At 45.4% G+C, this 14,118-nt stretch overlaps 1 protein-coding gene across 1 annotated transcript; it reads left to right on the top strand.

Moving 5' to 3' along the window:
* The first annotated feature begins 29 nt into the window (after positions 1-29).
* Positions 30-12,201, top strand: RSL1D1 (ribosomal L1 domain containing 1). Its single transcript, XM_061402544.1, has 9 exons — positions 30-128; positions 2,927-3,066; positions 4,847-4,985; positions 5,870-6,018; positions 6,106-6,207; positions 8,261-8,354; positions 8,443-8,568; positions 9,447-9,719; positions 11,505-12,201. The coding sequence occupies exons 1-9, from the start codon at positions 30-32 to the stop codon at positions 11,829-11,831; spliced, it is 1,449 nt and encodes a 482-aa protein (XP_061258528.1). The 3' UTR covers positions 11,832-12,201.
* The last annotated feature ends 1,917 nt before the right edge of the window (positions 12,202-14,118 follow it).

Raw genomic sequence — 14,118 nt, 5'->3', positions numbered from 1 at the left:
CACGCGAGTCTCCACGCGGTGAGGGCGACATGGAGGCTTCGGCTTCTAACCCGCCGTCGACCTCACCCGAGACTTCAGCTTCGACTCCAGAGACCCCGCCCGGCCCGGAGCAGCTGGACGAAGAGCAGGTGAGTGGCCCCCGGGCGGGGAGTTCGGAAGCGGGGCGGCCGAGGCCTTGTGAGTCGCGGATTCCGAGGGCGGGCTCCGCGCCGGTGCGGACGCCTTCTGGGCTTAGGGTCGCTCGTTCGCGGTGTCCTCCGCTCTCCCGCTGCCTTAAACAGCCGGTTAGATGCCCGCCTCCTCCAGCCCTGCGGCCTGACTCTCTTGAGTTGATTTTTTTTTTTTAATGGCCGCTCCGCGCGGTTTTCGGGGTTCTAGTTCCCAGACTAGGGATGAAACCCGTGCCATCTGCAGTGTGAGCTCAGAGTCCTAACCGCCGGACCGCCAGGCGAGTCCCTGATCCTGAATTGGATTTCAGATATACCTTGGGGCCCTGGAGTGAGGCCCACCTGGTTCTGCTTCCCTGCCGTTTGCCTTTTTTGCTTTTGTTTCTGATAATTCATAAATCTCTTGCTACTGCTAAGTCACTTCAGTCGTGTTCAGCTCTGTGTGACCCCATAGACGTCAGGCCACCAGGCTCCCCCGTCCCTGGGATTCTCCAGGCGAGAACACTGGAGTGGGTTGCCATTTCCTTCTCCAATGCATGAAAGTGAAAAGTGAAAGTGAAGTCGCTCAGTCGTGTCTGACCCTCAGCGACCCCATGGACTGCAGCCTACCAGGCTCCTCCGTCCATGGGATTTTCCAGGACTGGAGTGGGTTGCCATTGCCTTCTCCGATAAATCTCTTAGTTGATTGCAAATGATTAGCGCAGAACACAGAGTAGCCTCCAAGGAGAAGTCCTGGGAGGAGGCGTCGCAGCACAAGCAGCAGTCTGGCAGCTGGTCTCTTAACAAGCCCGAGAGGGAAGCAGGCTCCTACTGAAACAAGGCCTCCGGCAGTATCCGTCTGCACCAGCTCTCAGCAGCATGGAGACTCGTCGTCCAGCGAGGAGACATCACGTCTCTTGGCTCCAGGGTCCCTTTTTGAGGAGTGGTGGTAAAGAACCCACCTGCCAGTGCAGGAGACATAAGAGACACAGGGTTTGATCTCTGGGTGGGGAAGATCCCCTGGAGAAGGAAATAGCAACCCACTCCAGTGTTCTTTCCTGGAGAATCCCATGGACAGAGGAGCCTGGTGGGTCCATGGGGTTCCAAAGAGTCAGACACCACTAAAGAGACTTAGCTCACACAGTTACTGCAGGGGAGTGGGTTATGGTTCTATCAGTTGCTCCTTCTGTCCCACATACATTGCCCATCAAATTTCTCATCTAAAGTAACACTCTCAGTTTATCACTCTGAGACACTTTCAGTGTTACAGCAGGTTTTTAAAAAATATTTATTTGACAGATCTGGGCCTTAGTGGCCTCATGTGGAAACTCTTGGTTGCTGCATGTGGATCTAGCTCCCTGACCAGGGTTGGAACCCAGGCCCCTGAATTGGAAGCACAGAGTCTTAGCCACTGGACCACCAGGGAAACTGCTAGCAGATGTTTTAAAACAATTGATACGGAAGTTCATGTTGGCTCCTGTGACTCCATTTTGAACTGCCTCACAGAGTTTTTGTTGTTCTATCACTAAGTCGTGTCCAACCAGAGCATGCCAGGCTCCTCTGTCCTTCACTATGTCCTGGAGTTTATGTCCACTGAGTCAGTGATGCTATCCAACTGTCTCATCCTCTGCTGCCCCCTTCTCCGAGTTTAACATTGCTTAAATGTTTTAAGTTTTTCACAAGATGAGTAGGTATCAGAACACAAAAGGAATCACCTTATAACAGCAGTACAGTGGGGCAAGAGAAAAGGGAATGTCTCTAAAACAGGCCCAAATTATACCTTGAAAACCACACGACTGGTTTGGCTCCTTCTGGGTATTCTTAAAGGAATGCTTTTTTAAGGTCCTACCAAGTTTTCCCTTTCAGTTCAGTCGCTCAGTGGTGTCCAACTCTTTGTGACCCCATGAAGCACAGCACACCAGGCCTTCCTGTCCATTGCCAACTCCCAGAGTTTACTCAGTCATGTCCATTGAGTCGGTGATACCATCCAGCCATCTCATCCTCTGTCGTCCCCTTCTCCTGCCTTCGATCTTTTCCAGCATCGGGGTCTTTTCTAGTGAGTCAGTTCTTGGCATCAGGTGGCCAAAGTATTGGAGTTTCAGCTTCAGCATCAGTCCTTCCAATGAATATTCAGGACTGATTTCCTTTAGGATGGACTGCTTTTCCCTTTAACATTCTGATTAGGCTTTGTTAGAAATAAAGCTGCAAATTAGAAAGCTTTATTTTTTATTAATCTTTATTGGAGTATAGTTGCTTTACAACGTTGTATTAGTTCCTGCTGTACAGCAAGATGAATAAGCTGTATGTATACACATACCCCTGCAGTTTGGCCAAGTCGCTTGATCCTTGGTAACTTCCTCAGATTTAAAAATGGGCTCTGCTGTCCAGGATCAGAGAAGGTGATGCAAACAAAACAAGGGGGCCGGGGGGGCCTGGCGCATGATAGGCACTCAGAAAGTGTGAGACGCAGATGTACTGTGCTTTTATGGGGTTTGCTGCCTTCATTGTTGAGTGCGGGGGAAGCGTGCTCCCACTTAGTGTTTTGTTTTGGCCTTGTGGGGACCTGTGCCTCCTGCAGTGGAAACTCAAGAGTCTTAACCGCTGGACTTTGGGTGGCTGCATTCCTCTGTTTACAAATTACACAATCTTGATGAGTATGGTTGTGGAGATTACCTGTGAAAATAGAAATTGAGCAGGGGCGAATTCTGGGGAGGGGCTAGATTTTGAATTTTGCTAAATTGAATTGAAATTTGACTCACTTGTGTATCTCCACTTTGCAGGTTAAGAAGGCAGTGGAGGCTCTGTTGGCACATTCCAGATCCAGGAAAAACGCAAATGGATTACTTCTGAATGAGAATGAAAATTTCTTTTTAATGGTGGTATTATGGAAAATTCCAAGTAAAGAACTGAGGGTCAGATTGTAAGTTCTTGTTTTCTACTTTTGCTGGTCTTAACTGCTTGGCTGTTTCGTGGAACTTTAACAGCTGTCAACTTAGTTTTTGGTGGAAACTTTGTAAACTCAAAATATCTGATCTGAAAACCATCGGATTTAGACATGCTTAAATTTTCTAAAAATTCCATCAGTTTTCTGAATGATTGGTGGATGATTTGACCAAAGCCAGATTCAGTTCTGTTGAATCTGAAAACCTGGTTTTTGAGAGGACAAAAGTTAGAATAAATTAAACAGCTTTCATATTTTCATAGAATCTGTTATCTTTCCATGTCCAACTAGTTCCAAGTTAAAATTACTGAGGCGCTAAACTCATTCCTATATACAGAGACTGTTAAAAATTTGACAGTGAATTCCTTACAGAAAAGAAACCCATGAAGATTACACATTCTTATTGCTAGAACTCTTAGGTCAAAGATGCCAGACTTAGCAAATAAAAATACGGGGGAATTTTTTTATTAGTGTAAGTAGGTCTCATGTAGCATGGGGACATAATTATACTTAAAAAATGATTCAGGTTTAACTGGGTGTCCTATATTCTGTCTGGTAACCTGCCTCTCTGTGGAATCCTTCATTTCCAAAGCTAGCTGCTCTGTTATAGAAAGCAAGATGCGGGGTAGCTTTTCTTTCCCCCATAAGAGTGGAGGATAGGGGTTACGAATAACTTCGATTGGAGATGTTATCCCCAGATGTCCAATGGTTAGGGCTTCACCTTCTAATGCTGGGGGGTGCAAGGTCGATCCCTGATTGGGGAGCTGGGATCCCTCATGCCTCTTGGCCAAAGACGAAAAACAGAAACATTGTAATAAAGTCATTGAAGACATCTAAAAACAATTTTTTTTTTAAAGAATGATCACAAACTGGGAAGACCCCTGTAACCCTCAGACTCTCTTAACTCATGGCCATGAGCAGCCCTAGCCATGTTGCTTTAGTTCCTGCTTCGCATATCTGGGCGTGCTCTTTGTTTATTCCACACTGTGGCCCTCACATTGTCCAGGTTATTTTCCCAACCGCTCACCTCTTGGTGATTTCTGCCACTTGCCGTCTCATTGTCCAAGCCCTGCTGCTGTGGCTTGCTCTCCTCTTAAACTAAAGAAATGTTTCCTCAGGACACACAGACCTAGCGCCCGAGCTAAGCCTTTTTTGCCCTTTTTGAGACTCAGCATAATGCATGTTTGCTGGGGCCTGTGGGTTTGCTCTCTTTTCTGTTTCAGCTCTTAAGAGTTATGATGATGGAGCCCAGAGGTTTCTGCAAGGTAGCGTTCTGAACCAGAACTGCCCTGATGAAACTGGATTATTCTCGTGCTTCATAGTACATGTGTATATACAGTAAACATATAATGATCAGACCTCCCTAGCGGGCCAGTGGGTAGGATTCCACCTTCCAATGCAGTAGGCATAGGTTTGAACCCTGGAAGGAATTAAAATGCCATGTGTGTTGTGGCCAAATAATAGTTACATTTGTACTATTTTGAGAGTCCTTGATATATTTTAACTCTTAATTGCGTCCCAAATGTTAATGGTATTTCGGTCTGTGGATATTTGTGGTGATTTAGTATTTGAATCTTAACTTTTCTGTACCATTGAAAACTGTGTGTACGTGTGTGCTGTGCTCAGTAGCTTATTTGTTTAAAAACCATGGATAAAGTTTATTGAAATGATTGGATTTATTGTGTATTCTGTGGGATATAAACATATATATGATCAGTTATAATGCTTTATTCCTTGGTCTGTCTCATGTATTTTGCAGGTCTTTGCCTCATGGTATTCGATCAGATTTAGCAGACGTTTGTTTATTTACCAAAGATGAACCAAATTTAAGCTCTGAACAGACAGAACGTTATTATAAGAAGCTTCTAAACAACCATGGGATCAAAACCATTTCTCAGGTAGGGAGCAGGTTAATATTTTCAAGGCAACTAAAGTTTGGATTCAGTTGAAGTGATAGGAGGGTCTTCCCTGGTGGTCCGGTGGTTAAGATCCTGTGCTTCCACTGCTGGGGGCCTGGGTTTGAGCCCTGGTCAGGAAACTAAGATCCCTCATGCCTTTTGGCTCTCCCCTGCGCCTGACCCCCCCAAGAAAAAGATTTCAGTTGAGGTGACAAGTAATACATTACCTAGTACATGTTCCTCTCCTGGGAATTTAATTTTTAACTTAATTTACCCATTGGCTTTGGGTAGGGCATATTCCCTCCAGCTTGTAACGAATGACCTGTTGAGGTTGGTTGGCCTAAGATCTCTACATGAGCATCAGTGATGTTTCTATCTTGAAGATTTTACAGAAGGTTGCTCTGTTAAATTGCTCCTTTCTCCTTCGGGGTGTCCTGGGTTTGCCTCTGGCTCAGCGCTTCTCGCCGTTTCTGTGGTTGGTGGTGCAGTGTCTTTAGCCGAGGGTCCCGCTCACTCCTCTGTGTCCCCAGCGGTCAGTCTAGTGCCTGTGCTGTTTTGGGCACATTCGTGTCCACGCAGCTGTGACTCCAGGGCATTTTAGAATCTAAACACAAATTGTCCCTGTGTTTCTTTTTCTTCTCCAGGTTCTTAGTTTTTTCGTGTTTTTATACTTTCTCTTTTTTCCCCTCTGCTTGCTTTCTCCTTTTTCTTTTTTATCAAAGTATAGTTGGTTTACAATATCGTTTTGTATCTGTTGATCCCGAATTCCTAATTTGTCCCTCCCCTCCCCTCTCCCCTTTGGTAACCATAAGTTTGTTTGCTGTGTCACTGAGTCTGTTTCTATTTTGTATATTCATGTTTTTACATTTTCTTAAATTTTCTAGATTATCCCCTTCCGAACTTTAAAAAAGGAATATAAAGCCTATGAAGCCAAGCTCCGCCTCTTGGGTAGTTTTGACTTCTTCATTACAGATGCCAGAATCAGGCGGCTCTTGCCCTCACATCTGGGGAGGCATTTCTACAACAGAAAGAAGTAAGTTTCTCAGCAGTGACCGGACTTGAGTAACGTGATGTTTATGGCTGTTATGTGCTGCGGTAAAGAGCCATTGTGTTGTTCTAGGGTTCCAGTATCTGTAAACCTTCAGTCCAAGACTTTATCTAGAGAGATCAACGACTGCATTGGGGGAACTGTCTTAAACATCTCTAAGAGCGGCTCTTGCAGGTAGGTAAAAGGTGTGAATGTGTGCCTCTGTTTAATTTTGTCTTTAGTAATGGTTTTATTGGGGTTGCAGAGTCGAACACAACTCAGTGACTGAACAACAGCAATGGCTGTATAAACATTTATAAGATGGTGTTAATGAAATCAGATTCTTCAGATAAACTAAAATTCATTCCTTAGAAGTATGCAGTTCTCTAGAACGGTGCTGCCCCCTAGAACTTTCCCCAGTGCTGGAGACGGTCTGTGGCTGTGCAGTCTCATAGGAGAATGAGCCACGCATGGGTGCTGAGCTCGTGATGTGGCTGCTGCAACTGAAGAACCGAATTTCCAACTTCACTTGTTTTTAGCTGAATTTAAAAAGGCATGTCTGCTGACTTTTACTGTATTGGATAGGGCACCTCCAGATGTTCAGGAAAACAGGAGAATAAGACCGATGCTTAGGGAATGTTAGTAGTTCTGGGCTTCTGTGTTGACCAGCATCATTTGTCCTTTAAAGTCAAGGCCCACTTCAGTCTTGCTTTAACTTCTTGAGAAGTGAGTTCTGCATCTCCCCTGTTTTACCAGCCCGTCTTATATCTCGGCATGGTCTCATGGAGCTTCTCTTTGCTGGAATGCTGAGCTGGGTGGAATCCCCACACCCACCAAAGACCTTTTAGGACAGTGACTGCATCCCAGCCTTCAGGTGGACAGAGCAGCTCAGCCTTTTTCTTTTTTTTAATTAGACTGAGAAGCAGGTTGAGTTTGAGTGCTTGAAGGGATGGTTAAGTTTGAGTTGTGTGGAGGAACATAATTCAACATCATTTCATAAAACACGTAATCTGATGACTGGGACATCTGTGGTGTAGGGATGAGCGGCTGCCAGTAGGGCAGGGCTGTAGAGCCTTTCCACCCAGAGATACCCCAGAAGCCCATGTGGACCCAGTAGTCACATCCATAACAAAACAGGCTCACCAGGGAGGCCAGCCCTGAGCAGTGTCTCCGGGCGAGTTAGAGCAGGGCATGGCTGGGGAGACCGATGGACTCTGGTGTCATCTTCTGCCTGTAGGTGGGAACCCTCCTACTTGGGTGAGTTAAGCAGCTGAGTAGAGTTGATGGGCAGGCTGGATCCCCCACTATATATATATATATAGGCTGACATAAAAGCAGTGGTCTTTGGGAATCAGTTAGCTTGAGGGTCAGAGGCCTGGTTCAGGGTATGGTTACAGGTCGGTGCCAGTGGGCACACAGGATGGGCGAGCCCCTTCTTTGGTTTGAGAGAGGTGGGATCACCAGCCCGTGTCACCCTCATTCTGCAGATACCCCACCAACAGCCAGCCTGCCTGTCAGCTTCCCTGGCAGGGAGAGTGGGAGCTGGCAGGACCAGGGGACCTGGTGGCTGAGCTGTGGGCGCTTCTGGACTCTCCACTGGCCTGTGGGTGCCCTCTGCTTCAGCTGAGGAGATAGTTTTGCTCTCGGCCAGAATATGCTATTCCACGAGCAGCTGATGCTGCGTCAGGGCAGTGGGGCTATAAAAATAACAAGCGGTCCTCCTGGGAGTGGGTCCTTTCCAGAGCAGCCACCATCGGGGGTTATCACCCTCAGCAAAGCTTGAGGGCTGGCTCGGGGACCTGTGTTCTCTAGAATGCAGGTAGAATTTCCTGTGGCCCTCCCCACTGACCCTCCCAACCTCACACAATTATGTGCCAGCTCCTCAGTCACTTCTTATTTTGATGGCAGGACTATAGTTACTTCACAAAGTTGTGCTAGTTTCTGCTATACAGTGAAGCGAATCAGCCGTACATACACACGTACCCCTTCCCTCCTGGATTTCCCTCCCATCTAGGTCACCAGAGAGCAGTGGCTAATCACCTCTTGATATTTCAGGAGGAAGGTGTTTCTTCTAGAACAGGAAAGATGATCATTTTCTCTTAAAATAAATGGAGGACCTGAAGATCTTAGAGTTTCTACCCTAAAAAAAAAGTTTGCGTTGTGTACTTCTGTTTGTCATATACCAGCCTATGCTTTATTTTGAGAAGCAAGTTACATTTTCACATCTCTGTGTCGGATGCTTTTCCAGCACTATCCGCATCGGTCACACGGGGATGCCGATTCAGCACATCGTTGAAAATGTCGTTGCTGTTGCGAAAAGTCTCTCGCAGAAACTTCCAGAGGTACGGTCTTGCAGATGTCTCGCAGTCAGTCCTTCATATTAAAGAAGCAAAACCCTCACGGGTGACGTTGCTCTTCTCTCTGTTTTAGAAGTGGGAGAGCGTGAAGCTCTTGTTCGTGAAGACTGAGCGGTCGGTTTCCCTGCCTGTCTTCTCTTCCTTTGTCAGCAGTCAGGGTGAAGCCAAGGGACTCCGCACACGAGACCTGTTGAAAAAGGTTAGTAGAAGTTCATATCCTGGACAGGCTTCATCATGTCTATAAGCACAGCCCAAGAAGAGAGAACAGAGGTTCAGAAGAACCTGCAGGAGAGGCTAAGAGGAAGAGGAAACCCAAAATCTAGGCTGTCGAGTACTTGGTTATTTGTGGGCAAAATGTAAGACTGCTTGAGGCTGACATGCCTCTTGCTTCTGGTGTGTGGGTTTTAAGTACTGCTGGTACTGTTGTGAAAAGTGGCAGGAGAGAAAGTGGACCCTTTTGTTATTGGCTGGACCAGTCTCCTAGTTGATTCAGTCTTTCTCCAGCCCTGTTCATCCATGTGTCCAGTGAGTGGTTTTTTGGTTTGTTTGTTTACATGCCTGAACAACAATGTCCAGTATATAAGGTAAGCTACACACATCCTCCTGTATTCTTTAAATCATCTTTAGGTTATAATACTGAATGCAGTGTGAACGCTATGTAAAGAGTTGCCAGAGTGCAGTAAATTTAAGTTTTGCTGTTTTGAACTTTGGGGATCCTGCCCCCGAATATTTTTGATTCACATCTGGTTGAGTCTGTAGATATGGAACCCTGCGTGTATGGAAGACCAGCTATTTCACAACACATACTGTACAGTTCCGAATTATTCATAACTCGACCTATAGACGAAGTTGACTTCGACACAGCCGGTGACCACACGCTTCACATACCCAGGTTCTGGATAGAATTCACCACATAAAATGCATCTTTAGCTGTGGAGTTGGGTTTCAAGTGGTGGCAGTGGGGCTCGTTTGCTTGGATCTTGTGCAGGTCTAGGCCCTTTCAGGAGCTGACGAAAGACCTGACTACACGTGCTAAGAAGATTCCACCTTTAAAATTACACTTGGTTCTTTTTGGAGGTATCAAAGAAAAGCCGGAAGAAGACAGAAAGAGCTCTTAAAAGACAGCAGGAAAAGAAAGAAAAGAAGCTTCTGAAGCAGGCTGCAAAGGCCAAACCTGCCCCAACAACCGATGCAGTGGCCCCCAAAACTGGGGGCGTTCCAACCCAGGACCCTGCACCCCAGGAGGAAACCGGTGGGGTGAGCGCCCTTCCTAAAGCACAAGATGATTCTGAAGATGAAATCCCATTGCTGGTGCCATTGAAGGAAACTCCAGCTGCAGGAAGCACCAAGGTATTTTCATTAATATTGGTTCCCATTGTGGATGGGTTCTGGGGCCCACGTGTGCCGGCAGGCACTGCTGAGGGACAGGGAGTGCTACACCTGGGAGGCAGCTCTTGTAGAAATTTGTGAAGCAAGGGATGAAAAATACCAGGGTGAGCCCCAAGAACCTCTGACTGACTCTGCCCCCCTCTTTAAATATTGGAGTGACCTGTAGTCAGCCAAGGCTTTCTTCATGTACCTTGGAATCAAGGGAGACTCAGCCATATTAATAATGCTAATAATTCAACCATGTTGCCTGTGGTTTTGAAGAGCAGATTCCGTTTGCGAAGGTGAGTCCTCAGTCACCACATAATTGATCTCAGAAAACTTACCTGAGGGGAAACTTGGGTGCTGGGTCCTGCCTCTAACACCTTTGTAAACACTCGGCCCTGCGTGGCTCTTAACAGAATTCTGACTTCGTGGGTTTCAGAGGAGGTAGTTTAAAGGAACTGAGTTTTTTTATTTTGGGGTGCTTTGTTAATGTTTTCATTCAGAGTATCCATCCAGCTATTGGGGAGAGACCTCAGAGTCAGAAGGGAGCAGTGGGTCCTTTTTAAGAGATTGGAGGGTGGCCCTCGCCATACATCTGGGAGACTCACAGCCTCTCTGGGCATAGCCCGTCAGGGTTGTCCCATGGCTGTCCCTGCATTTTACCTATTAGGTATATTTTCGTAATAGTAATCCTTAAAATCCTTCAAATTCTGTTGAAATTCTTTGAACAGAATTATAATTTTCCTCTGTTAGTGAAAATATTCCTTTTAAAGTATCCCCACAGTGCTATTGAGATTTTTTTAATACACTTGACATTAATGTTGATGATTAGTATGTTTACTGTAAGCAGTATAATTGTTTCTAGAAGTAAGCTGTATTTGTTTTAACGTGACTGGAAGGTGATATGCTGGAGGGGAAAGCATCGCTGCCAGGGTTATACGATTCAAGAGTATTCAAGTGTCAGCAGTTCCCTGGAGGTCCAGTGGTTGGACTCGGCGCTTTCACTGCCATGGTCCCGGGTTTGATCCCTGGTCAGGGAACTAAGATCCCATAAGCTGTGCAGCATGGTTGGAAAAGAGTGTAGAAGTGTGTGTGCCTTTTGAACGACCTAGGAAATTTGGGGAAAGATACGAAAGTTTCATCATATTTTTAATGTTTTTCAAAATTTCCGTCTGTTGTTTTATATCATCAGAAACAAAGTCTTTTTGGTGGTTTTGTCTATATTGTCTCTCTGTGTGGGACACAATCCATTGCTGGAATGTTGTCCTCAGATCATCTAGGGTGTTTGGAAAATCCAGGCGTCCCAGCCTGGAGTACAGTCCCCACTTTTTTCTAACACGCCCCACAGTTGGTTTTAACTGGATAACCAGACAACCAACCTGGTTTTCAGCAGGGTAACCCACTGCCCTAACACACATATAGGGAATTTACTCCTGGGGGTGAAGAAAAGTCAGGATGAGGTCACAGGTCTCCCTGCTGTGCTCCCAACGTGTGCTTCCCGGAGCCCTTAGCCCCAGCCATAGGAAAAGATGGTTTTCCGCTGATTGCACCAAGAAAATGCTAGAGTCCTTTTCTACAGTCATTAATAATGAAATGCAGCTAGCTGCCTTTCAAAACGTTTGCAAGGCAGAAGGAAAAGCCATTCCTTACAATTTGTGCTGCAGTGTGCCTTTTAGGGGTTCTCTAAATTTTAAGAACAGAAGCTCTTTTGGTTACATTGTTAGTAGTCTGGCCCATATTCACCCCCCTTTTTCTTTTTCTTAGATACAAAAAGCTGCAATAGGAAAGAAGTCTCCGAAAAAGAGTCCTGGTCCCAACACAGCTCGTGGGAAGAAGAGAAAGGCCTCCCCAGCCCTGGAGACCCCAATAGCTGCGGAGCCCAAGACCCCAGGGAAAGGCCCAGGGAAGAAGGCCAGAGTCAAAGAAGAGGTGGAGAAAGAAAGAAACTCTTCCCTGGGGAAAAAAGACCCAAGACAGACTCCCAAAAAGCCAGAGGCCAAGTTCTTCACCACTGCTAGTAGCTTTGTGAAAAAAGCCCCCCGTACCCTGACACAGCGACCCAAAAAACCCAAAGTACCCCAGTCAACCTAAAATCAGAGACTCAACCAGCAGGAAACTCAGCTATCCGAAGAGCTTGTAAAAAAAAATACCTGGGTTCTGACTCTGACCCCTGCTGCAACCTCAGAGTGAGGCCTACCTGGACTTCAGTATATTTTTTAATACCTCTGCAAGTAATTATGATAAATATTCATGGGTGTATGAGAACCAGTGGTTGGAAGTAGGTCCATTTATTTTGTTGTTCTTCTGTGTATTTGCTAATGTAATAGAGGGAAAGTATAGTGCTTTGTGGTTGTGTTTTTTATTATTAAAGTGTCACATTTGTTTCACGATACACTGTTGGCATTCCAGATCTTGTCGGTGTTTTATTTGAATAAAGCCTATGAGATAATTCTTGACTTCATCTGCTTTCAACCATTTGTTCACTTGACAGCTCCATTACAGTAATTTGTGCAGACGTATCCAGAGCTTGTCTGCAGGCCACTGGTGGACTTACATGGGAATCAGCCATGGAACTGGTGACCAACTCCAGTTTCATGGCCCCCATGCCGAGATGGATCTTGGAAAAGACCCTTGAATCAGAAATAAAATAATTGATTCCATGGCCCAAGGTTCCAGATCACCAAATTAGCATGAATTTGTTGAGGGAAATTAACTATCATCAGTTAGAGAAGCCCTGGATCCAATCCTGCACATTGGAGGCGAGAAAATACTTATTTCCCATAGCCTTTCCTTATTCCTCCAGATTACTCCTCACCCTACATAGACTTACTTTCCTAGGGGAGGAAGCTCAGGAGAAAAGACTAAAACTTCAGGTCATCGTCAAACATATCTGAGGCAGTAAATTGACTTTGCAGGTACTTCCACTGAATTTGAACTGGAGTGTACGTTGGTGACTGCAGCCGTGAAAGTAAGACACTCCTTGGAAGGAAAGTTACGTCCAACCTAGATAGCAAATTCAAAAGCAGAGACGTTACTTCGCCAACAAAGGTCTGGCTAGTCAAGGCTATGGTTTTTCCTGTGGTCATGTATGGCTGTGAGAGTTGGACTGTGAAGAAGGCTGAGTGCCGAAGAATTGATGCTTTTGAACTGTGGTGTTGGAGAAGACTCTTGAGAGTCCCTTGGACTGCAAGGAGATCCAACCAGTCCATTCTGAAGGAGCTCAGCCCTGGGATTTCTTTGGAAGGAATGATGCTAAAGCTGAAACTCCAGTACTTTGGCCACCTCATGCAAAGAGTTGACTCATTGGAAAAGACTCTGATGCTGGGAGGGATTGGGGGTAGAAGGAAAAGGGGACGACAGAGGATGAGATGGCTGGATGGCATCACTGACTCGATGGACGTGAGTGTGAGTGAACCCCAGGAGTTGGTGATGGACAGGGAGGCCTGGCGTGCTGTGATTCATGGAGTCACAGAGTCAGACACGACTGAGCGACTGAACTGTATGTCTCTAGTAAGTGATGTAGTCACTAGTACAGAAAGGGCAAAGTGAGGCATGCTTTCAAAGATCACATCATTGATGAGTAGGACGACTAAAAGAATGAGTTTAGGTGGTTCTCCAGGTTTTTAAATCATGAAAGCTTTTGAAACACACAGTTTCTCACTCCGTTGTCCTTTTAGACTGTTTAAAGTGAGTATACTACATTTAATGTCAGGGTTTAGCATAATGGATTTGTTTACCTTCCCATAGAAACTAGGTTCTATGGGAAGGTGTATTTAAGACCATAAACCTATAATTCAAAAATAAAAAGGCAATCCAATTTTTAAGATGAGCAAAGGATCAGAATGGACATTAGCCCAAAAGAGATACACAGATGACCAACAAGCACTTGAAAAGATGATCATCATTAGTCATCAGGAAAATGCTAATCAAAACCACAACAAGATACACCACTTGACCCTAAAAGACAAGAGGGATATGAAGAAATTGGGATGCATTGCAAATAGCAATATGAAATGGTGCAGCTGCTTTGGAAAACTGGTCATTTTTTGAAACGGCATAAAACAGAGTTAACCACGTCCATTCCTTTGTATACACCCAAGGACGTTAAGAACATAGGTCCACAGAAAGATTTGTACTTGGAATGTTTATAGCAGCATTATCATAATGGAGAAGAAGTAAAAACAACCCAATGTCCATCAGCTGATGAATAGATAAACAAAATGTAATATATCCATTCAATGGAATATTATTAAACCGCAAAAAGGCATGACCGACTGATACATCATTCCACATGGATGGGCCTTGAAAATACCATGACCTGTTAACCTCCAAGTCCGAACTTTCAAGGTGGGATTGTGTGTTTGCAAGTGCAGTCACA

The sequence above is a fragment of the Bos javanicus genome, chromosome 25 (genome assembly GCF_032452875.1).
Source record: "Bos javanicus breed banteng chromosome 25, ARS-OSU_banteng_1.0, whole genome shotgun sequence".
NCBI classification, from domain to species: Eukaryota; Metazoa; Chordata; class Mammalia; order Artiodactyla; family Bovidae; genus Bos; species Bos javanicus.
The sequence above is the reverse complement of the archived record's forward strand: the minus strand, read 5'-3'. Positions and strand labels throughout refer to the sequence as shown.